We start from the raw sequence: 24,112 nt of genomic DNA, 5'->3' as shown, positions 1-24,112 counted from the left end.
CACAAGAATATATTGCGTAGAAACGCGACAAAATGACGTGTGAATGTGCCTCATTCCAAAGTACAACATGATGAAAGCCACTTAACGAGTATTCCTTCGGGGTTTATTTGTTTATTATTTTGTCCCAAAAACTTTCAGATAAAATCTCGTCAGGTTATCAAGTTGAATATTTCAACAAAAACATTAAAAAAATTACGGGATGGACTGACACAATTCCAAACATTCTTCTACTCGAGCAGGTACGAGGGCGCTTGACATAGAATGTGGTATATGCCCTCACCTGAGGATCCTGTTATGACACATGGAGACAAACACCAGTAGTTGTCAAGCAAGCACGTGCAGGCGGTGGGCAGCCTCACGTGGAAAAACACTCGGCACTTCTTGTCGTGAAAGCAGTAGGTTAAGCCCAAGGATTAAGACGTTCAGGAGGCCATTAAAAATGTTTTTGGCAAACTTTACTGGGGAAAACACGAACAAGTGCACATTAACAATCATAATAATAAGGGCAACAACATTTGTAACATGTGCGCTGACAGTGTTATTGCACATCTGCCAAGGCGGGTCAAAAATGACACGCAAGACATGAATGTTAATGATGACATTTATGGCAAGCAAAGCCAGCCAAAGCCATTACGCTTGGGCAACCCTCATGCACGCTTACGTCTGATCGAATATTATAGTTTTTGAAAGCTCATCCTCCATGGCAGCACAATTCGACTGCATTAAAAAGCCATGGCGGGCAGTGCAAAGTTGAACGGTACCTCCGTTAATATAATGGTGCAGTGTGAGACAGATAAAGGTCAAAGTTAAAAGCAGCCGTAACCTCCCACATCGGAGAGCTGAATGGCGCTATTCTCACTTCTCAGGGACGAGGGAAGGGCACTGCCGGGAGGGAAAAATGGAACTGTACAATATCAGTACAGCGGCGGTCGCGGCTGTGGCATCAACAAGAATAGCGGTATTGTACCGAGGAGTTAGACAAGGGCTCGGTTGTGTGAACTGATATCAGCTCACAGAAAGTTTCCAGACATCAATGCAGTATATATAAATATCTTAAATCGACATTCCTTAAAAGCCCCCCTTTTTTAACCATCCGAGATCTATCGCTGCAGCACAATGTCGCTGTTTTCCAAGTGAATTCATGGTGTGCAAACCCTGACAATTGCTTTATTTTGGCTCGAGACAGAAAGGTGTCGACCACACGAAATTCCACCATCGAGGAACCGATTGCGTGAAGTTTGGTAAAAAACCCCCCCCCCCCATGTACAATACGATGTGAGGCACCATTTGTTGGGGTATACAAATTCATAAATAACAATGTCCTTTGGGGGGTTTTAGGAGAACTGCAGAGATTGCAGTCCTTTTAAACTAGTATTGCTCGGCACCAGATATTTTTTTTGATCTGCTTTAGATTACAGTATTGTGATTATTTGGCTGCTGTAAATTTCCACGTGATAAGCTACTTCGTTGCCAGGTCGCTTCTGAAAAAGAGGCTAATAGCTTGAGCGGGCTTCGCCTGGTAAAATGAAACAGCTCAGTTTAAGTTGTATATTCTTTTAGTGATTTGTTTACATTTCCTATACTTTGCACTCGTGTCGTGATTTTGCATTATTTGTGTTTGTAACATTCTGATCCGCCCCTACTATAAATCTCTGATAAAGAACTTTATAGCTCATTGGATTCCTCCAGTATATAAATACTGTATTTTGATTCTGATAATTCATGTTTTAAAAGTAATTTATTCTCCATTGTTAATACAAACATGTAAGCAAATAATTGATATATATTTACTAAATACTGTAATAAGCACTGAAAAGTATAAAACAAATGGGATTTAATTTTAATATGATCAGTAACAATTTTTCCACAATTAATTGACATATTGCAGAAGATCACAGCAAAGCTTTGAGTTTATAGTCCGCGAAGATTTTCTATCGAGCCAGACATCTCTTATATACTCATATCCCCATTTAGTGAGAACATCATTTGCCTACATTGTATAAGTGGCCTCACTGTGACAATACAGCCCAAGCACACATGGATATAATTCGCCTCGTACAGCGGGGCATGTGGCAACAATCGTCAATCAAAATCCCCTTTGAAAAGAACTTACTAAAAAATTGCACCAACAACGAAAGTTGGACAGGCCTTGCTCCGAAGAAGTTGACGTAACTTCAAAAAAGTGATTTAATGGTCGTTTTACAATTGGCCCATTTCTTTTGATCGGAGGTAACGCACCCCTGAGGTGCTACAAAGGAAAGGCAATACTGTAGTCTTCACTAACATTGCACCTACGACATCTCTTCCATCAGCACAAGGCAATGAAACGGCCTGTGTTTTTTTTCTCTCCCCTTTCTTAACACCTTTACTACTACTTAAGTCGTTCATTCAGCCTGCATTAAGGCACGCATGTTTCAAATACCACCCGGATGCTTTACCTCCCTTGGATTACCCTGACCTTGTATAAAGCCTCCTCTATTTATTTAGCAAATTTGCCAAGTATAGCGTGCACGACTGGCAGGGGATGCAGAACGCATGCTAAAGTGTGCGGTGAAAAAAAAATGCAAGTATTCTTTACTTTAAATATAAAAAAAACTGAAACTCAAGACCTCGTATTACAGGCCGATTTTTCTTCTTCAAATGGTTGCACCAAGTGTTAAGTTAACGGAAAAGTACTTTAATATCGTACCAACGATGCTGTAAATCTTGCCGCAGAACTACCTCCAACAGAGGCATCCCTTCAGCACCCAAAAAATATAGTAGTTCCTGTGAAATATCACACATAATGGCAGTAGCCTTTAAAAATATAAAAGTTGTATGCTTAATCAAACATAAAAGAGTTCAAAGGCATTAAACCCACACAAGTATATGATTGAATGTTGCAGCTATGGACGACAACCGTGTACTGGCCACCTGTAACACAAATATGCATTTTTCTCATATTCAGCTGCAGATGGGAGGTTACGCAATCGCCATATTTTAGCGTTCTGCAGAACCTTAGCGAAGCCGCATTAAATATATAGAAACCCCAGCCCCTGTCTCTTGCGGTTTGTGGGTGCTATAATGAGCTCCATGAGACACGTTGCTTCAAAGTCTTTGAGTTCTGTTTCACTTGCTTACACACCAAATCCTATCCAGCGCACTGCAAGCTTATTTGACACGTATTTGCGGGGAAGAAACGCCAGGCAGATAAACATCGGTGCAAGTGGCATCTGCAGCTGTCGATCGTGAGCATTCCAATACAAGGGAATGTGTTCAAGTTCGCCGATTCAAAGAGTGCCTTGGGTGCTGTTGGTGACCTCTTTGAATGAAACTATTGAATATGACATATGTTGAGTCATGAATATGATTTGCCTGTTATTGCTCACCTTCTAAACCAATATATTAACGTCTCTGGTGGGGGGGGGGGGGTCTAGCGAGTTAGGCACACGCTGTGTCTTTGCAAAGTTTGGAATTTCAAGCCGGTTGCAAATCCAGTCCTATAGCATACATTAGCCCCTCGACCCATCAAGCGGCCGAAGCGGCCGTGCTGTAAATAACGTTATCGCAGTGAAACTCTACTAGTCGTGGTCACTATCAACCACACGAAAAAAAATCTTGACCACTCTTGCCTGACCACTTGGCTGCCAGGGCCCCATTGTCCAACAATGTTAACACGCGCATTCCATGTCCCCGGGGCTGCTGCTAAAAATGATCCCGCACGCAAGTGCCGTTAGTCCTGAAAAACAACTGTTGTACACAGTTATAGAAGAAGAAGCATGACATTTGAACGTCCGGTGCGATGGGAAAATACTGCAAATGACGGCGCCGTGCTCGACCTACGCGAATTAAACCATTAAACTGTGATGCACAGTCGTCTTGTGTGACATTGTGGCTGAATACACGTTTTGAAGTAATTGTAATACGGGTTGTCAGGTCAGGTTAATTAACCACGTAATGTTTTTCACTTCAAATACGCATCACCAAAGCCACAAAGTCACACTTGATATGAAAGTATGTCAAGCAGCAAGCGAACACATTACCGTTTAATTACGTGTGCGTGTAATAGGAATTAAAATTGCTAATTAGTTCTGGGGGAAAAGGGAAAAAAACCTTCCAACATCACATGCAATCATGACCAACCATTAATTAGTATACCAACAACAACCACAGCAGTCGACTTTAATTGATACGGATGTTAGCGGAATCTGAACAAGGGATTAATTACGTGTCTCATTAACACTTAATTAGAAGTCATTTATATATTTGGCACCTGGCCAGTGTATTCACGAATTGTCTTAATTGCTTGTCAACTTTAAATTACAATTTAACTGCGAGTCATTCATAATTACTGGACTCTGTGATCATCGTCCTTAATTAGACAATAATTTCAAGCTGAGAAGCGTCACGAAAAGCGTGTGTCAAAGATAAAGATGCGTTTGTAAAAATTTGGTGTAAACAAAAACAATTAAATTCTCTTTGGGGATTACATTTTTTACTATTCCCCATTAATTTCAACAGCGCCGCAAACAACAAAGGTGTTACAGTTTACTATTTAATAATATCATTTGTTGGCGGTACACATCAATAATAAGGGAAAGTTTACGAAGCTGCGTAAAAAAAAAATCGAAGATGGAATGTTTCAGTTCGGCACAGTCGACATCAAAACGTTGTAAGCCGCAAGATTGAACACAATCAATAAACTCTAAAGTTTAATGCCGTTCATAACACCGAGGCAAACACGATCGCTTCTGCGTATTTTCTCTCGAATCACAGCTCACAACCCCTGTTGCATCACAGCGCGGCCTCTTAAAAGGCACTCGGGAGATCTGTTCCTTGGAGAAATTCCGAAATAGAAGGCACCTGCTCATGATTATCAACTGGCTCCACTCAGAGGGGCGAGTGCTTTGGGTATATATCGTTCATGCCGTCGCGAATAAGTGAAGCCCTGCCAAGTTCAAGGCCGCATTGGCGGCGGCTGAGCTTACACGAGCTTACTTACGCATCTGCTGATACCTCGTGCAATGAATGACCACGCAGGCATTTGTCGGCATTCAAACCCGCGCAGTGTTGCCTGAGAAATAATACATCGGCTGGGCCAGACTAGAAAGAAAAAAGAAAATCAATAAACTGCAGAAACATTCGTTTACATTGAATGCTGTGCAAGTAAAACACGCATTCGACAGTGATGTGAATTCACAAAAAAGAGGGCCCACTATTTCGTACGATAATTACAGAATAGGCTGCAGCAGAATAGAGTAAATGGTTTTGCTGCACTGGTTACTGGAGTGACACATACACTCTTACATTCGAAGTGAATCCATCTCTTAATTGAAGGCAGAGGACCTCTTATACATTTGTGAACAAACCTCTCTTGAGGCGAATGAGTCCCCTTAAGTTTAACACTTAGTCGTAGGACTTTCGCGACCGATGTTATCCATAATAGAGGTGTTTTTGGATTCGATCGCGTAAATATATAAATGTGTCGTTAAGCCCGCCACCACCCGACACAGACAATTAGTAAACAAAACGTGGCCAATTGGTTACTAGTTCAGCACACCATTGTGTTGGAGAGCAAACCCACAACAACATTTACAATTCGAGTACGACGTTTCGCCGGTAATCAGCCTTAAGACCGCTTATTTTTTAAATACAAGGCTCTCTTTTAAAGCAGGATATGTTATAATCATCTAATCTGCAATAAATGCACCTCTTCAGATTAAAACAATTATTAGGTGATGCTGCTGCTGTGATGGCCTTGGTAAACAGCAGCACAAATCACAACATTCTCAACGCATTCGTCAACAACACATTGACTTTAAAAGGAATTTTTAAAAATCTGTATTTAAAATAGTCGAAGTTTTGGGTAATGGTTCTTCTTCGCAGCACATGAAAATTACGTCATTTACGTTGTGCCATGAAGAAGGGCAATTGCCTGAAACGTCCCCATTATATAAGTTCTCCTTTATGGCAGTGTTATTGATGCATGTCTCTTCGTTGTAGTCTAAGTGACCTCCCTGCACTTCAGACTGAAGTTCTCCCTTCAACAGAGATGGGCCCTTCCCTTAATTGAGCGTCACCACCTATCACATCCTCACCACTTCCTCCATCTCCTCCTCACCTTCCCTCACCTGCGAATGGCCAAAACCACTTCCTTGGCTTCACCACCTTCTCAACCCCGCCACCTCAACCACAGCATCTCCTCACCTTCAACCCGCATCACTCAATCTGCATCACCTCTTTGATCTCAACAATGTCTCGCTCTCACCACCTCGTCATCACCACTTCCTCATGTCCTCCACATCAACACGACCCTCTCACTGTCACCAACTCTTCCTCAAAATATCCTCACCACCACCGCTTCCTCACCCCCACCTTTGCCCTCAACATATTCAAGTATTTACTCCAGTCTCCTCATCCTCACCATCAGCTCACCACCACCTCTTCATCCTCACCTTCACCACCCCTCCTCAGCAATGCCCCCATCAGCTCTTCATCAATGCCACCACCAGCGACCTCACCACCATCAACATCTCCGCGTCCGACCGCTACCAACCTCTCACCACTACCACCAACCACTTCCGCTTTGTGAACACCACCTCCACTTTGTGAACACCACCACCTCCACTTTGTTAACACCACCTCCACTTTGTGAACACCACCTCGACTTTGTGAACACCACCACTTTGTTAACGCCACCCCATCCACTTTGTTAACACCACCTCCACTTTGTGAACACCACCACCACTTTGTTAACGCCACCCCATCCACTTTGTTAACGCCACCTCCACGTTGTTAACACCACCACCACTTTGTTAACACCACCTCCACTTTGTGAACACCACCACCACTTTGTTAACGCCACCTCCACGTTGTGAACACCACCTCCACTTTGTGAACACCACCTCCACTTTGTTAACGCCACCTCCACGTTGTGAACACCACGTCCACTTTGTGAACACCACCACCACCACTTTGTTAACGCCACCCCATCCACTTTGTTAACACCACCTCGACTTTGTTAACACCACCTCCACTTTGTGAACACCACCTCCAATGTGTTAACACCACCTCCACTTTGTTACCATCACCTCCACTTTGTTAACATCACCTCCACTTTGTTAACACCACCACCACTTTGTTAACACCACCTCCACTTTGTTAACACCACCACTTTGTGAACACCACCACTTTGTTACCACCACCTCGACTTTGTGAACACCACCTCGACTTTGTGAACACCACCTCCACTTTGTGAACACCACCTCCACTTTGTGAACACCACCTCCACTTTGTTAACACCACCACTTTGTGAACACCACCACTTTGTTACCACCATCTCCACCAACTCCTCACCACCACGACCATTAACACCACAAACCTCGCACCGTGACCACCACGTCCACCTCACCATCTCCTCATTGAGGACCTCACCACCACCACCTCCTCACCACCACCACCTCCTCACCACCACCTCCTCACCACCACCTCCTCACCACCACCTCCTCACCACCACATACAAGCCCTCACCTTGGTGAGCTGGGCGATCTTCTTGCTCATCTTGAGATGCATCTCCTGCCCGTACTCGAGAGAGGTCCCGGCGATTCGGGTCGACCCCGCTCCTCCACCACCACCTCCTCCTCCACCTCCTCCTCCACTGTTGTAATACTGCCAGCTCATGCCCGTTGCCATGGCGAGTTAATTAATAACCAAATGTAATGGCAGGATTTAATGTGAATTCCTTATGGCAAATACAGCCGACAGTGACACTTCTTCTGCGGGGCCACGCATTTACATTCGAGATGCCGCTGGTTTTTGTTTATTTGCGATTGCTGAATTACCCTCGGCACGGCTAGAGCGAGCATGAACGTACGGGTAACATTACAAAAAAACACAACTTGAATAATTAACGAATACCCCAGAGCTGTATTAATATTGACGTCCACGCAATCTGGACGCATGGACAGGCATCACTTTTTAGATGCCAAAAGCTGCTGCTGCTTCTTCCTACACTGCCGGTGTTGACTCTACCCGCTGCACCGACGTTCTGCTTGTGCGGCTGCTGCTGCTTCTAATTATTCTATGACCGTCTCCTAATGATGTTGCCACCGGTCAATGCGGCTGCTGCTGCTACTCCCGCCGCAGCCGCCACTGATGCTGCCCCTTGCTTCTTGACGCGGGCACACGGACCTGGAAGCCCGAGTGGGCGGGCCCACACGACGAGTGGGCGGAGCCATCGGCATTAGAGGTGGAGCCAGCGAGAAAGTAGGCGTGGTTAGCACTCTAATGGGCGGTGCAAACAGCTAAGTAGGCGGGGCTAGTTGTAAAGTGGGCGGGGCAAGTAATGAGGGGCGGGGCAAACGGCGAGGGGGGGCGTGAAGACTCCTCCGCGTGTCGTTGCCATGGAGTCGCCATAGCAACTGCACGCCGCTCGGACGATGTTGTGGTGGCCTAGTGGTTGGTTTATCGTGATTCGTCAAACTTGTCCACGTGATGTACAATTCAAGACTCTGATTGGATGGTGTTTTACCCCCCCCCATCCGCAATCCACAAGACACAGATAATAACAAGCTCAACACGATCGTCGTTAATATCACTGCCTTAAAATAAAATAAAAACATGAACAACAGGCGACGTGCAGGTTAAATGGTCTTTCTTCATAGCACGTGGAGAGGACAGAGACACAACTAAACTCCCACCCGCTGTTGCTATGATACCAATCGGCGGCCATCTTAGGTAGGGAGGCGGCGTCCATTTATAATGGGGGTGGATGACGTCATTAACACGCGGATTGCGTCACAAAAATTCAACGTCGCCCCTAAGCAACATGGAGGCCGATATTGCACGCACCGCATTGACTTGGCAATATTCATAGACTTGGCAATGTTCATAGACTTGGCAATGTTGTGCTACGAAGAAGGGGCGTTGTCAAAGTGTTTGACTTGCATCCCACTGGGATTTTTGCACACAGCGTTGGTGTACGGTGATTTTTTTCTGCAATATTTTGCCGTCTTTTCTTGGATTTTCTGTTTGCACTTAGTCACATATTCACTTTAAGATGTTTTTTTGTTCATGTTTTAGTTTTTTGTTTGTTGCGGTTGCACCCGATTCAAGAGCCGAATGGCTCACAGGGCTATACCTAATAAATGAACTTGAACTATTTGCTTTAAAGGCCACAGTGTTATTGGCGAATGTATTGAGTTTTTTGGGTGATAATTGTGCTTCATGCCGAATTCACAAAATTATACATTTGCATGGTCTGCTGGGCTTTGTTAAAATACTACGGTATATAACGAGTAAATGATGTGCTCCCAATTTCAAGTACTGCATGCAGTCGTTTATTTTTGTGCCCATAATGTTCATGATTACGGTAAAATATAAGATGAGAAAATGAATCGATTTCAGCGACATTACGCGCTGGAATGTGGCCAATAGCGCCACTGGCTTTCCTGCTTAAGCGCCACGTGGCAAAACAAAAAGATGCGTGAGAAGGAAATTCAATTACAGTTATCACAATGTCATCTAGACCACTTAATACACCACGCACCTAAGGGGCCATTAGATCCTTAATATCTTACTCTTAGGTTTTTTTCGGTAAAGTGACGTAGGTAAAAATAAATAATAAAAATATAATAATAGAAAAACATTTATTTTTATTTCCATTATTTTATTATTTTTTTCTATTATTTTATTTTTATTATTTCTTTTTATATACGTGACTTTACCGGAAAAAACCTAAGAGTATGAATCCTTGCAGTCACGCAAGCTTTAAATCTAGAATCCTTAATATCCCCTTCTTAGAATATTTAATTAGACAGGAGGAGGAATCCGACGAGCTATGAAGCTCTATTCTTTGGGTCTTTCGGTAAAGTCACGTTGATAGGTTCAAAGAAAATAAAAATAAACTACGACGTTTCGATCAGAACTCAAGTGATCGTCATCAGGAGGAAAACAAGAGGGGGAAAGCTGCTGAGGCAGACTGTTTTAAAGGTTTAATAAGTAATATAAAAAAAACACTTTTTAAAGAACTCCACGACTCCAGGAAATGGCCCCGAGGCTTTCCATAAGCCAAGCCGAAACATAACATCTAAAAAATAATATTTTAAAATGTATATATTTTCATTTTGTATGATAGAATATAGTATTGTCATCAGTATGACATAAGTATACCAAGTTTGCAGTCGATACCAGATTGGGAAGTGGGTAAAAATTGAGTTACAAGATTTGAGGAGGCATCAACGACAGAGTAAGTAAAATAAAAGCGTGTAAAATGGGTGTAGCCCAAGGGTCATGTGGGCGGGGCTATTTATGTTAATTTGATAAATTAAGATGTTAATGTGAATGACATTAACATGTTAATCTATCTCGTTAACATAGCCACAGAACCGCTCTCCGATCTGCCATTAACATGCTAATTTCTCACATTTCGCCAGTGGTGCCATTATATTGGAGTCCCCCCAGTACGTAAACACAACAACAACACAACAAAAACAACACCACAACAAAAACAACAACAAAGGGGGCGGGAACCTTTTCTTTTGAAACAACCCCGTCGAGCCTCGTGATTGGACGAGCACCCGGTAATGCCGTTGCTTGCTTCCCTCGCCGACCAATCAGAGACGCGGCTGGGCCCTCGGTGACGTCACGCGGGCACGGGATTTGAAATGGGGAGGGGGGGGGAAGAAAGAAAATCATGGACGCCACGGAGAGGCGGCCGCTGACGAGGAGGTAACACGCAACTCCTATCTTTCTCTCTCTCTCTGCCTCCTTGGGTGCGAGGGCCACTCTTTACACGCCGCTTGTTTCTCGTGCCGTCATAAACTCGGTTGTTTATCGCCGACGTGGAGGTGTTGCGTGGCCGTGCGTCAAACGGTGGTCGTGGAAGTTTGGTGGTGATGGGGAGGGTCTTAAATTGAGATACAGAAATGCGGAGAGACGTGGAAACTCCACGGACACGTTCATTAGTTGTTGTACGTGGTGAGATAAACACCCAAGACGGTGAGCCAGATAGTCCATGCTTCCGTGCCAAACCCGCGTTGACCAGCGTGGTGAAGTATGGCCCGAGTCTGACAGTAGATTGACGAACTGGCTGTACTCGTACACTTCTAAAGCAAATTGTCAACGAATAATATCCTGAGCTTTAAAGTTGGAGTTTGAGTGATGTTGCCGGCCACTCTTGCCACCCCCCCCCCCCTCCGTGCAGTAACATCGTGATCAGCAACGAAGTGTCGGCTGGCGGGAGCCGCCCGTCAGGACACGTCGTGGTCTCCAACCCCGACTTCTTCGTGGAGAAACTTCGCCACGAGTGGCCGGAGCGCTTCCAGGAGATGGTGGTGAGCGGCGTGACGCGACATGTCGACCTGCCGGGCACGGAGCTGGCGCAGCTCATGGGGGCGATGGATCCCCGGTTGCCCGGGAGCACGGCCACCGCGTTCCTGCGCTCGCTGCCCTTTTTGCGGAAGAAAGGTGCTGCCACTCACCCAACCACCACCCAACCACCACAACCACCCAACCACCACCTCCCCAACCACCCAACCACCACCTCCCTAACCACCCAACCACCACCACCCCAACCACCACCCACCCACCAACCACCACCCACCCACCAGCAACCACCCACCCACCAGCAACCACCCACCCACCAGCAACCACCCACCCACCAGCAACCACCCACCCACCAGCAACCACCCACCCACCAGCAACCACCCACCCACCAGCAACCACCCACCCACCAGCAACCACCCACCCACCAGCAACCACCCACCCACCAGCAACCACCCACCCACCAGCAACCACCCACCCACAACCACCCACCCACCAGCAACCACCCACCCACCAGCAACCACCCACCCACCAGCAACCACCCACCCACCAGCAACCACCCACCCACCACCAACCACCCACCACCACGAACGGCCAAGTACAGGCAGACCTTCGTGGGTTTAAAATGCTCACAAAAATATGAGCGAATGTAAACACAGATGGCGGCGGGTGCGTGTTCTCGCACCCGCCTGCTTGACAATGAAGGGGCATTTAGGATGGCGCGGGGCTTGCTTTACAAGTGCCGCTTTGACAAAGACACCACGACCCTGAGTAGTGGCAGTTGGTACAATTGCTGGAGGGGTGAATGGTTCATTGCCATATACGTCTTGATGTAACCCCATTTCATGAATGTAAAGTAGATTGCTGCATTTAATGTGATTTAATGTGATTTATTGTGTAATTGTTGACCAGGCTGAAATCTTCAGGTTGGTACTCTTGAGTGGCCTGGTTTAATCATGAATGATTGAAACCTATCTTTGAACCCATGATCGCAGCGTAGCTGGCAGGTGCTCCAATTCCAGAGTCATCTGGCTAACTTTGTGTCATTTCATTTTCCAAGCAGTGGAAAAGGGAGCGGTGTTTGGCGCTCCGCTGACGGAGGAGGGCATCGCCAGGATCTATCAGCTGATTGAATACCTCCATAAGAGTGAGTACTGCAAGCCACGGGGCCCCTAATCTCCATCATCTTCAGCATCATTCGAGCATCTCAACACCCACTGCAGTCTCACACTTGCGCAGTTGAGCAGGGCTGTGAGGTGGCCAGGAGATGGCAGTAAAGAAAATGGGTTCATGAACCCCATCTGTGGTGATCTGAAGTGTACCACCCCCATGTTTATGGGCACCACCTTCATGCAATATGCCATCTTCCTCTGACTTAACGTCATCTTCCTGTCTGACAGCATCCAGTATCATTCTCTGTGCATTGCCTGATTTACTCGCATTTACAATCCTGCTCACGCATGCGTGCGGGTGCGCGTGCCACAGACCTCCACGTGGAGGGCTTGTTCCGCGTGTCCGGCAGCAGCCTGAGGCAGCAGGCGCTGCGGGATTTGCTCAACTCGGGCCGCGAGGTGGACCTGGACAACGCCATGTTCCACCCACAGGACGTGGCCTCTGTGCTCAAGGCCTTCCTGGGAGAGCTTCCTGAGCCGCTTCTCACTCACCGCCACTACAACGCACACCTCAAGATCAACGGTAGCACATGCCACACAATACCCCTTTTTTCACTGCACGTCCGAGTCGAGCCACTGCCAGACCCCCTCCCGGTTTGGGTGGATTTCCAATGCCTATTTTCCGTGTCGAGCCAGAACCAAGCCATGATACATTTGAGTCTGGCTCCGAGCCAAGCAGGGGCAGGGGTGGGGTCAATCTCTTCGTTGCGTGTGAGATGAAGTCTGTGCACTGTGAGGATGCAGCATAACCGTGTCACCGACATGTGGCTCGACTGGTTCATTGCATATGGGATCTGCAGCACGGCTCCAGCAGTATAAAATACTGGTACCTCCTGAGCCATGTTGGGTTGACATGGCACAGCCCTCGTTCCGGCTCAACTCGGTTAAACACTGGGATTTTTCATTTACTTTATTGACGAGGAAACCTCTTGCGTTGTGTATGGCCGAGCCAGGCCACAGCATAAATTTCTGAAGTGTCAAATGCTGCCAGTCCTCCATCCAGTCTTGTTGGAGGGCAGTCCTCCACAATATACGCATCCCATTCTGTACCTGTCCACAGTTTGGGCTATCCCTCACCTCTTCAACGGGTGCGTGCCTCATTTCAGAGCTGACGCTGTTTGACACGACGGGCAACAAGACTTCCGTGGTAGACAAGGAGAGGCAGCTGGAGGCGCTGCAGCTGCTGTTCCTACTGCTACCTTCGGCCAATCGTAATCTGCTGCGGCTGCTGCTCGATCTACTGCACCAGACGGCACGCCGGCAGGATACGAACAAGATGTCGGCCTTCAACCTCGCGCTAATGTTCTCCCCGCACATCCTGTGGCCTCGAAATGTAAGGGGGTATTTGTTCGTGCGAAACTCCTTCCCAGGAACACTCAAAGCACTTTGAGATTTTATTTAATTTCACGCTTAATGATGATATTTTTTTTGGTGCAGGTTACGGCAAACGATCTGCAGGAAAACATAGGGAAAATGAACAATGCAGTGGCGTTTATGATCAAGCACTCGCAAAAGTTGTTCAAGGTAAGGTTCGTGGCTCAGGCATTACAACCGTGAGCCGTAATAGACAAGTGACTCCCAAGTCTGAATCACAACTGTGCAAGGTGAATTACATGGATTGTTTTTTCTTCTTCCAGGCACCAGCGTACATACGAAAACAAGCGATGATATTTTTCCCAGATGCGTGTTACCATGAATCAAAGGTGAGCAGCAGCTATTAAATAGCAATTTCACATTTCACTAACAGTTCCAATACTTCAAATATGCTATATTAGCTATTCACCCACCCCACGACTAGATGATTTCCGAATCTTGTTGTCCGTCTCGTTTTTATATTGTCTGCTTTGTTCTATCTTGTTCACTCCAATCGCCAAAACATTTTATTTGCATACATACTAAATAATAAATTATTGCGTGGAAGAGTGTAAGAATCGTCTTTACATTACAATACATTTTTGATGTATATTTTGTATACATGCAACTGCATTTTAAGATGCGATGAAGAGTGGGCATGTTTATTTTGTAGACAGAGAAGTGTGCATAGGGCAGAGGAAAAGGGAAGGCCTTGAGTCTTGACTTGAATAGAGGGCAGGGAGGCAATAGGAGGGCGCAGGGGTGACACCATGGAGGGTCTTGAAGATGGTGAGTGCGATCTTAAAGTTGCTCCAGGACTGAATTGGTAGCCTGTAGGGGGATCAGAATACTGGGGGTGATGTGGTCTTGTTGACGGGCGTGGGTGAGACGTTTAGCAGCGTTGGCATTTTTTTTTTATCATCTGGAGTTTGGAGGTGAGGGATTTGGATAGGCTGTGAGGGAAGGAGTTTGAAAGTCAAGTCAGAATGTGATGAAGGCATGGATGAGGGTCTCCAATAGCAATTATGCTAAGGAAATTGTGGAAGCGGGAGCTGCTGTAGAGATGGAGGTATGAAGTCCTGCAGTTAAGACGTGCAAGTTCGATTTGCGATTGAGGGATCCGTGACAACTTCAGGGTTTTGTCCACTCTTTACTGAGTGGGATTTTTGCCAATCGGGAAAATATTTACCTGAAGAGTTAGAACCAAAGTTGAAGCCGAATGAACGCAGGATGAGAGTGGACAGTTAGATTGGGTTCGTGATATCAGCGGCGATGGAGAGCTGAGAGTTGTCGGCTTAGAAATAATGGCCGATAAAAACATCTGAAGATAATTTTGCCAAGAGGGAGGAGATGAAATGGGAAGAACAGAGGGCCTAGTAATGGAGCGTGATGGAACACCAAAGCACAGTTTCTGAGAGGAAGACAGCCCTTGTAAATAAACTGAATGAGCAATTCAAGAGGAAAGATATAATTGTGCCATGAGATGCTTGGTGTCAAAATCGTCATAAAGGTCTTGATGTAGGAGAATAACCTTAAGGTCTGAATAGAGAAGAAAACAAGTAATTTAGCACACTAGGAGAGTTTCAGTAAAATGACTTCGATAGAAACTAGATCTGGAGACCAGGAAGACAGGTATTTGTACAAGATCAGAGAAGACTCACGTTAGATGTCCAACTTCCAAATGAGACATTATAGCTACGCAGCCTCAAGAGGGCAGCACTAGCCTGGCTCATGAACCCTTCCTGGAGAGCAAAGGCAGCCAGCTCACCACAGCCATGGCCACACACACCGTGGTGACAGGGAGCCGTGTTCGGGGCCCGCATGCAGGATCACTTGGAAGCAGCGGCAGCGGAGGACGAACCCCCCGTCGGGCCCAAGCGTGGCCGCCTCGTGTCGAGCTCGCTCGAGCCCACGGAGAACGTGCAGCGGCGCACGGACGAGGCCATCCGGGACCTCTTCCGGCACGTGCAAAACATGCCCGACAGCGCCAAGAAGAAGAAGGTCATCAAGCAGTTCAACAAGTACAGCAACGTCAGCACGCCCGTGACGGAGAACCAGGGGCGCAGCAAGAGGAGCACCCGCTCGCGGTCGTTCAGCGGCTTAATCAGGGTGCGCGGCTAAAGGGACGCGCACGCGCGCGATTGTCTATTTCACGCTGTAGCCGATGGATCGGAGTCAATGTTAATTACCAGTCTGCAGCACTACAATTGAGTGGAATAAATTATTCCTTTTAGTTTACAGCTCTGTCAGTCCACTGCTGAAGGTCTCTCCCCCACGCTTTGTCGGTTGAAGGTCGTTTGTGACGACTTCACACACTGGCTCATAATGTAGTGCGCTCACCTCTGCCATCGCTCCACCCGGCACTCAATTTGTATATGTACAAAAGTAATTTTCCTGATTTGTTGAATCATTAATTTATTTGTTGGAAAAAATTGTAGATGTAATTGGCCTTGAGCATGCTAATTATAAATTTTATTGTCCAACTTGCCAGTTTTTCAAACCTTTTGTGGTCACGTATTAATATACAGCAGATATTTGAGTGAGACTGCAAACTGTAAGTCTAATAATGAGTGGCTCGGAACACTTAACGTACCTCGCGACTACTCGCGCACTTCCCTGTCGCACAGAGGAGGGTTCTGGGCGTGCAGTTTGGAACGGACAAGAACAGCGGTAACAGCGGTGGCAGTGGTGGCACCGTGACCCCTGGCTCAGAGCTGTCCCGCCGAGTTCCGTACAGCGGCGACATCACCCCGGGACGCACGCCGACTCCTCCGACCTCCGCTACGGTCTGAACGACAACCGTCATCTCTTCCCCACTGATTATGGAGGGCTTGTCCAGTGGTGCACTCGGGCTAAACATTTTGGAGGGGGCAAATTGTGTTCCTACGAATAGTTAATATGTGTATATATATACTAGTGGGGAAAAAAGGTTTTTTTCCAATCGAATGTGTACATACGTTTTGAGCTGGTAGTATTATTTTTAGCCAATATCTATTATAATTTTATTGTATTATGTTAAGACACATGGCAGGAAATAGAGCGATGTCACTGTGCTCAATTCACTTCTATGTTGATTCCGTGATGCTACCACAGGTTCAGGTGTGGCAGGTCAAAGCCCGTTGATTTGATGAGTTTGAACTTTTGGGATACAATGGGATCGTTTCAGTTAGGCCCAGATACCACAGGGACTCGAGTTTTCTGGCCCAGCAACCCCCACCCCCCCAGTGCCGGCATAAAACCTGTTTGAGGTTCCCACTGGCCATGAATAAACAAGGCATTGGTGGAACTGCTTTGCGCGCATATCTGGGTTTCCTGTGGCGCTGGATTGGGGAGGGGTTGAAAACAACTACCGTTGTTGTCCGTGCGGCAGGCGCAGCCGTGCACGGTGGCCGCACTCCGCGGGAGGCCCAAGCGACGCTCGCGCTCCACAGACGCGATCCACGAGGCTCGGCAGGTACCCACGCTCGAGCTGCTGGTCTACTCCTGAGCGCGTGGCACCCCCGTGTCTCCGCGGTCCTCGCATCTCTGCCCACGCCCACCTCCCCACCAGCCAGTGTACCCTGCTTACTTGCGGTGCTGTCGGTTGCCTCCGTCACCGCGGGAAAATCTATTGGGAAAAGTTGTGGTGGCACACCGTTGCTGTGAACGTTTTAAAGTTTGTTAACGTGATTGCAAAGTGAATTTAGTGCAATGCATTCAGGGTGGTTTTTGGCTGTTAGTGCAATAAAGCTTTTTTGTTATTAAAATAAAAATCGTCCTTAAGTTTGCAGTGGATTGTTTTGTTTGGTGTTATGTAATCACAAAATAACGCATCAAATGTAATTTAGCCTATGAGCAAGTGGCCTGGAATTGCCTGATTGCGTCATACCACGGAAGCGAAGCCTCAATCGCTATTGGATGGGTAGTCAGCCTTGTAGGGGGCAGTGCAGCAATAGCCATTGTTTTGTACCCCCCACCATCAAGGTCAAGTATGGTCAAATAACCCTCACTTCTTGCATAGTGGTAGAAGGCCCTCATCCAGTAATGGATTAACAAATGGGATTGGATATTTGATAAATTCCATGACAGTGCTTGCTCGATGGGAGTGAACAACTACTCAGACAAAATATGCATAAATAGTAACAAAGTTTTGCAGATACATTCAAGAATCCATTGCTATACTACCATGACCGTCTGCTTCAAGTCTAAAACCTACACCTGGTATTCCCAGCGAGTCCCTTCCTAGTACTAACTAGGCCGAAATCTGCTTGGCCTGATCAAGTATATTCAAGTTCATTTGGTGAAATAACTTTGCTTGCAAAAAACCCACCACGATATAGCATAGAAATAATAATTTTGCAAATATTAGTCAGAAACAGGGTTCCGCTACCATTGTGCATAGAAACTCAGTATTATCAACTTCCTGAAATGTTTAGCCATGCATACTAAATGTAGTCAGTTGCTGTTTGTAGCAATTGACGTCACATTCTCAACCCTTAATTTCTTTACCCCCCCCCCAACGCTACCCCCTCCCCTCCACAGAGTGCGCCGGAGGTGCTGAATCTGCTCAACTCGCCGCTTATGGAGTCCTACATTTAGCAAGAGCCAAGTGGCACCAACGCCACCTCCCCTGCAGCTTGCCTATCGCTTCTGTGTTGAATTTCAGAAAATGCTTGTATCTCAATGTGAACATTTTTAACCTCTTCTCCAAAGTCAAAGACGTCTCTGATGCCATATTTATATATGCAATGCACTGTAATTTTAACCAGGGGGGTTCAAATGTTTTAATGTTATTCTTAAAAACAAAAGGTCACTAGATATTTACAACCACTAATTTCTTTATGCCGTTTGGGTTAAAAGTGAGTGTGGCAATCGCATACTGACCAGCTGTTGGGAGCGTACTGGAATTGATGGGTTGAGAAATGCGTATCTCGAATCCAAGTTGTCATTCACTCCTGTTTGCAGTATTATTCCAGTGTTTGTGATAAATGCAAATCACTTGAATTTAGTGTGAAGGCAGTGGGTTGCATTTTTTCTTCGGAAAAGGTGAGGCTTGTGGATTTAGAGTAGAAGTCTTTATTAACATCTCGTATTTTATTCATCGCTACTGGGCTTAAAGGCCAAAGTTGTACTAATTGTTTACATGTTGTTTGCTGAGCCAGTGTGATTCGTCTTGAATTTATTTTGTATTTTTTTTCTCATTGGTGATCTACCATTGATCTACCTAGGGCCAGGGATTAGTTTTGTAAAGACCAAGATAGGAAGGGAGGATGCATTTTATAATCAAAAGGTCCTAGAGGACAACATATATGGTAGATTGCCAATAACATTATTTGCATGTACAGAATTTGCAGAGAATGTGCATAAACCCGTCAGTTACAAGTTATTTAAGCCACTTCTGGAAATTAGGTCTCCAGAAGAGATTCATACAAAGTCTTGTCTTATATGCTCATTAATAAATGACAAGATTTGCATGTGCGTTTGCCATTCACTTATTGACACTTGTTGGCTTCCACTCACTGAATGTTTGTCAAAGGTAGCAATAGCCTGCCCGGGTTAGGCTACTGCACATGGTCCCATATACAAACTTTTTTCCACATCATGCAAACTTCAGTCTCTCCATCTCCGATTGCTTTTTCCCAACTTTGCGACTGCAGAGGAGTAGAAAAATGGGGAGGGTGTCCGGGTGGCTCCCACTTCCACAACAGGCGGTCACCTACCCCACCAATACCCTTCACAAATAACTGGACAAATAAGGTGTTTATTGGAATATGGTTTGACAGCACAGCACTAGGTAAAGAATGCAGCAAGGATGCCCGAATAACATTCACATTTTAAAAGTAGTAATCGATACTCTCAATATGCAAACACATTTAGGCATTTAACAAAAAAATCGGGGTCAACAAATCACTTTCCAAAGCAATAACCACAAATGAATATAACATAACACTACCTATTTAGCATGCAACAATTGTATAAAATGTTGAATTAAAGTGGCAGTTTTAATGTAACAAAAACACTGCAAAGTATATAATAGGTAAACATGTATGATCATTCACAACCACGTGGTGCACAGCTGAGCACTCCTGCAGCAGCCCCGTGTGGGCTATGATACATTACAGCACACCAATCGGAATTAATGGGAAAATAAAATCGTAAAAAAAAGTAAATTACAGTACACTTTTCAAACGTTCTTTTATAACCAGTCTTCAATACAATATTTGGTCACTGGTTAAGGGGGATATACATGAGCGCCGTCAGGAAGTGGACAATGTGGTCCAACGGAAAGGCATGTGGAGAACGGTCTTGAAAAGTTTATACGTGCTCAGGCCTTCGCAACATTAGGCTGGCTTCATTTGTGTCTGGAAGTGCATTTCCTGTTACGTGCTTGCTGTTGTCAAGTTGCATGGTGGTAGAGTGGGTCGGAGGTTCTTCTCAAGAAACCAAACAGTTTGGAATCCAGATTCCATCCATAGCAAGGTTCAGTCCTAGCCACAGATGCACACTTAAGAAAGGCAGCTGTTTTAATTTGGTAGAATCGTTCCAACAAAAACAATATCCAAATGTCCAGGCCAGCATGTGAGGGAAGGTTTGTGCTTACGTGTGGATAGCACCAATTACAACGTAAGGATATTTGTAAGCGATACTGTTGTAAAACCAGTTTTTTTGCATGACGCTCGAAGCAACCAGCGTCAATGGAGGCAAGGTCAAGTTTTTGAGGAATCTTGCGACTTAACAAAAAAAAAACAAGCGCCCTGGTGAGCAACAAAGCTGAACAAGAAGGAGAACAGAGCTATCTCCTCCTGCGCCACCAGCTTAACATGAAGCTGCCAGCATCGCCGACCTTGAAATGGGCTCCAGCGCTGGTAGAAACACGGATTCAGTTGCGTGGTCCTACGTATGGCCGAGTCGACGACTCATCAACTCTCGCTTGACATCAAGTCGACAAAAGCGATCGATAGTGGAAGGAGCGATGCAGCCGGTCCCCACGTGGACGGTCCAGAGCTCCGCTTCTTAAGAGATTGGATTTGTAAAGCGGCGTCTCCGTGCAAGCACAACGTGTCGCCCCCAAGTGGTTCACGATCCTGTGCGAGAAAGCAGAAATTGTTTCTGGATGTGCCGCATAAAAATCCTTGAGGGACGGAGAGAGGTGGAAATGCCCAAGAAGTAAACCACCCCGAGTTTCAAGAAAACCCTGAGCTTCGCATGCCTGTTTGTGCTCGTTATGAGAGGAGACTTCGTGAATACGTTGAAAAGTATTACCCAAACGAGCAGCTTTCACTGAATGGAAAGGAACTGGAGTTCAAGCAAGTTTTCTAATCATATCCACAGACGTAATTAATACTTCCCTACAACAGCATGACTTGGTTCTAAAAGCTTGAAGGACAACTGACCAACATGAACATAAACTGCTCCACGATCAAAATCTTCCATCAGCGCACACTCATGCATATCCCCTGTTGCAGTCAGTTGCAAAATTAGACCAAGTGAAAAGATCCCCATTTGAAATAAGTAAAATAGTGCGAATCTAATTTTAAGTATAAAACCGACTATTGAAACAGGAATATTTGGACTAAGTTTCTTCGTAATTCCTAGAATGAAAGGTATAACTTTGCAGTGCTAGTCATGCATTTTTTTCATTATCAAGATGTATATTACTGTATTTTTTGTTATGGTATTATACATTTCTAAAACAAAAATGTTAAGGACAAATTAGAGAACCCACGTAAGAACACGACACAGGTAAAAAAAAATGTCTGCAGATGCTTGCAACAACATTCCTTGTTTTTGTTGTTTTTTTCCACGCCCGTGTGCACTTGCGAAGAGGTACAAGCTTTTCAGTCTGGACCGACATCACCTTAGGACCTACGCCAGGACATTTGCTTTAGCCTCCTCCCTCACCACCATGGCTTCGGCTCTGCGCGCACCACCAACCCTAACACAGCGCAATACCTCTGGGCCCGTTGGCTACAGCCTGACCTGGTTGGCTCGATCGTAATCTGGCCCAGACGAGTGTGGCTCGCTTGGGTCTTGATTTCAACTTGGCCCCGTCAATGACGGGCGAGCCAGTGGAGTGGCTATCGAGTGCGCAGGGAGCGAGACCTCACCGTGCCAACCTGGCTCAGCCACTGGGGTGGTGAGCAGAGGAGGAGGCGGCCGTGAAGCCGTGCTACTTTACTGTGGGCCCCCATACGCAGGTCGAGCCAACCGATGAGATGAGCCTGGCGCAAGCGAGTACATAATACGAGCTTAATACTGCTGCATCGCCAGTATTGCACGATGGGTAAGCGCTGGCATCATGTTTCATAGGTAATATATCCTCAACTGACAAAAGTGCACTCGCCGGTGACAACGTGGGTAGACACTTTAAAGTAAGGTGACAAAGGCGGCTAAAAGGTGTCCTATCTATAACAATACACCGTATGTACAACGTATATACTGCATACAGTACATATTGAGCTGCACACACTACACGCAAATGACCACTTGAACCAACCATTAATAACCAAGGATTCTAACAAGTCTCAGTTTAGCAAAGGTAAATTTGTTGCAAATGTATTGTACATGAAATAATACATATGAACCCGACAGAGAGATGTATGCTTAGATGGCCATTACCTCTATGAAGGTAACAGCACAACCGGAATCCTATTAAAAATAGGGTTTCTTGTCAACTTCAGTATAAAGTGTAAACCCAAACTGGAATTGCTTGTGCCGAGTTAAAACACCTTATCACGATTTCTTTCCAATCTTGTTTCTCAACGTATTTTTGTCACCCGCACACTGCAACGCCGCATGGGTTGACGTGCAGCAACTGCCGTATACAACATCACGTGTGGCAGAGTAAGGAAGTCGCCCCGAGGGATCCTGGGTCCCATGTTCCTGGTCGAGACGGATCACTACCTGGTGTGTATGCTATTCAATCACAACCGCTGTACACACAACTCATGGCAAGCAGACTCCAATGGACATCCATGCCACGCGTGTGGACAGGATCAGGTGACGCCCCCATCGGCCCTCCACATTGTTTCCGTGTGAACGGATACCCCATTGCAAGCCGCCTTAAAATAATCACTTCCTTTTAGCTTAATTATATCATAAAAGTAACTCTATACCAACCATACACAAAGAAATACATTTTCGAATCCTTACGAACTGAAACCGGCCGTCTGGAACGCTCTTCCTTCCAATATTAGGAAGCCACGGGAGCTGTGCAATATTAGAGATTGAAAAATGCATTTTTTTTAACTGCTTTTGTGTTTAGTTTGTTGTCCTTCCCCTGCATCTCCGATTAGCATGGTTGGCTACGTACGGTGCGAAAGAAGTTCAACATACATACATGACGTGTACCATGCAGTTTTACCACTCGCATTTAATTGCGTTAAGGTAGACAATACTGCCACAGCAAAACAGCTTTTTAAAACACCCAACACTGACAGATTCTTTATCAGTCAGATACACGGTGCCTATAATCACAGTGCAGAGAATGGCAACTAAACGTTCCATTGCAACTGAATTTTTAGCTTCACACCCCCATCAGGAGGCAAAAAGTGTCCTATGATTGGCTGAGCATGAGCATGACCACACCCACCCACCACCACCCCCACCCCGTGCCCTCTACGACCAGTGGTCACCGGCACCAGCTTCTGACAAAAACCACACTGCTGCCATCACGGCAAACAGAGGGATGCCAGCCGTGCGCTCGCCATGAGTAGACCACGCTTGCTCACACCGCGGCAGGCTGGCATCGAGGACACAAACCGCTCCACGCCGAGAGCCCTCCCCCGTGACCAGCGCCAATAGAAACCTTCCGAACCGCTGGCTCAAAACAGCCACGCGCGCAAGCAGCAGTTCCTTGACAATTCTTTTTTACGTTCAGGTAAACGTGCTTTGCTTGTCGTAGAAAAAAAAAAATCCCCCCCGAACATCGCTTCGACCCAAACGAGCGTTGCCACGTCGTTTCTATTGACTGGGCTCACAGAGAGTGGCCGGCAGTTTACTCTTCCTCCTCTTCCTCCTCCTCGTCGTCATCTTCGTCGTGGCAGTGAGTGATCTCCTGCGGAGTGGTCGGGTGGAGGTGCGGCGGCCGCACCTCGCTGACCGAGCGCTGGAAGCCGAGGCGCTTCCCGTCGGTCGACTCGTCTCCGTGCTGCTCCTTGGCGCTTGGGCCGCTGGTGCCGCCGCCGCCGGTCACGCCCTGCATCAGCAGGCGGTTGCGCGTCGCCATGGGGCTCTCCGTCTCGCCCAGCCCATTGTGCACGTGCTCCACCGTCGATTCGTGAGGCATCTGCGGGCGAGCGGTAGAG

At 46.3% G+C, this 24,112-nt stretch overlaps 3 protein-coding genes across 10 annotated transcripts in view; 1 reads left to right on the top strand and 2 right to left on the bottom strand.

Annotated features, from left to right (window-relative positions):
* FAM184A (family with sequence similarity 184 member A) overlaps positions 1 to 8,182 on the bottom strand; it is a 49,521-nt gene extending 41,339 nt beyond the window's left edge. For all 3 annotated transcript variants that reach the window (XM_078855355.1, XM_078855354.1, XM_078855356.1), the window contains exon 1: positions 7,510 to 8,182. In XM_078855355.1, coding sequence (XP_078711481.1) covers positions 7,510 to 7,671 — 162 coding nt within the window. In that variant the 5' untranslated portion in view covers positions 7,672 to 8,182. The remainder of the gene's footprint in view (positions 1 to 7,509) is intronic.
* A 2,469-nt stretch (positions 8,183 to 10,651) lies between these two features.
* ARHGAP19 (Rho GTPase activating protein 19) lies at positions 10,652 to 19,238 on the top strand. 2 transcript variants are annotated; one of them, XM_078855353.1, is made up of 11 exons: positions 10,652 to 10,707; positions 11,183 to 11,445; positions 12,365 to 12,448; positions 12,787 to 12,996; positions 13,580 to 13,806; positions 13,911 to 13,997; positions 14,111 to 14,176; positions 15,654 to 15,935; positions 16,454 to 16,612; positions 17,197 to 17,280; positions 18,348 to 19,238. In XM_078855353.1, the coding sequence occupies exons 1-11, from the start codon at positions 10,673 to 10,675 to the stop codon at positions 18,402 to 18,404; spliced, it is 1,554 nt and encodes a 517-aa protein (XP_078711479.1). In that variant the 5' UTR covers positions 10,652 to 10,672; the 3' UTR covers positions 18,405 to 19,238. The 2 variants fall into 2 exon arrangements, with proteins under 2 accessions (XP_078711479.1, XP_078711478.1); XM_078855352.1 differs by having other exon boundaries at positions 12,362 to 12,448; positions 18,348 to 19,236.
* A 312-nt stretch (positions 19,239 to 19,550) lies between these two features.
* The window catches only part of LOC144931482 (cytosolic purine 5'-nucleotidase-like), a 47,143-nt gene continuing 42,581 nt past the window's right edge, over positions 19,551 to 24,112 (bottom strand). For all 5 annotated transcript variants that reach the window (XM_078855348.1, XM_078855350.1, XM_078855349.1 and 2 more), the window contains one exon: positions 19,551 to 24,093. In XM_078855348.1, coding sequence (XP_078711474.1) covers positions 23,803 to 24,093 — 291 coding nt within the window. In that variant the 3' untranslated portion in view covers positions 19,551 to 23,802. The remainder of the gene's footprint in view (positions 24,094 to 24,112) is intronic.

This window comes from Lampetra fluviatilis, chromosome 4 (assembly GCF_964198595.1).
Source record: "Lampetra fluviatilis chromosome 4, kcLamFluv1.1, whole genome shotgun sequence".
NCBI lineage: Eukaryota > Metazoa > Chordata > Hyperoartia > Petromyzontiformes > Petromyzontidae > Lampetra > Lampetra fluviatilis.
This window is presented reverse-complemented; position numbering and strand designations above follow the sequence as displayed.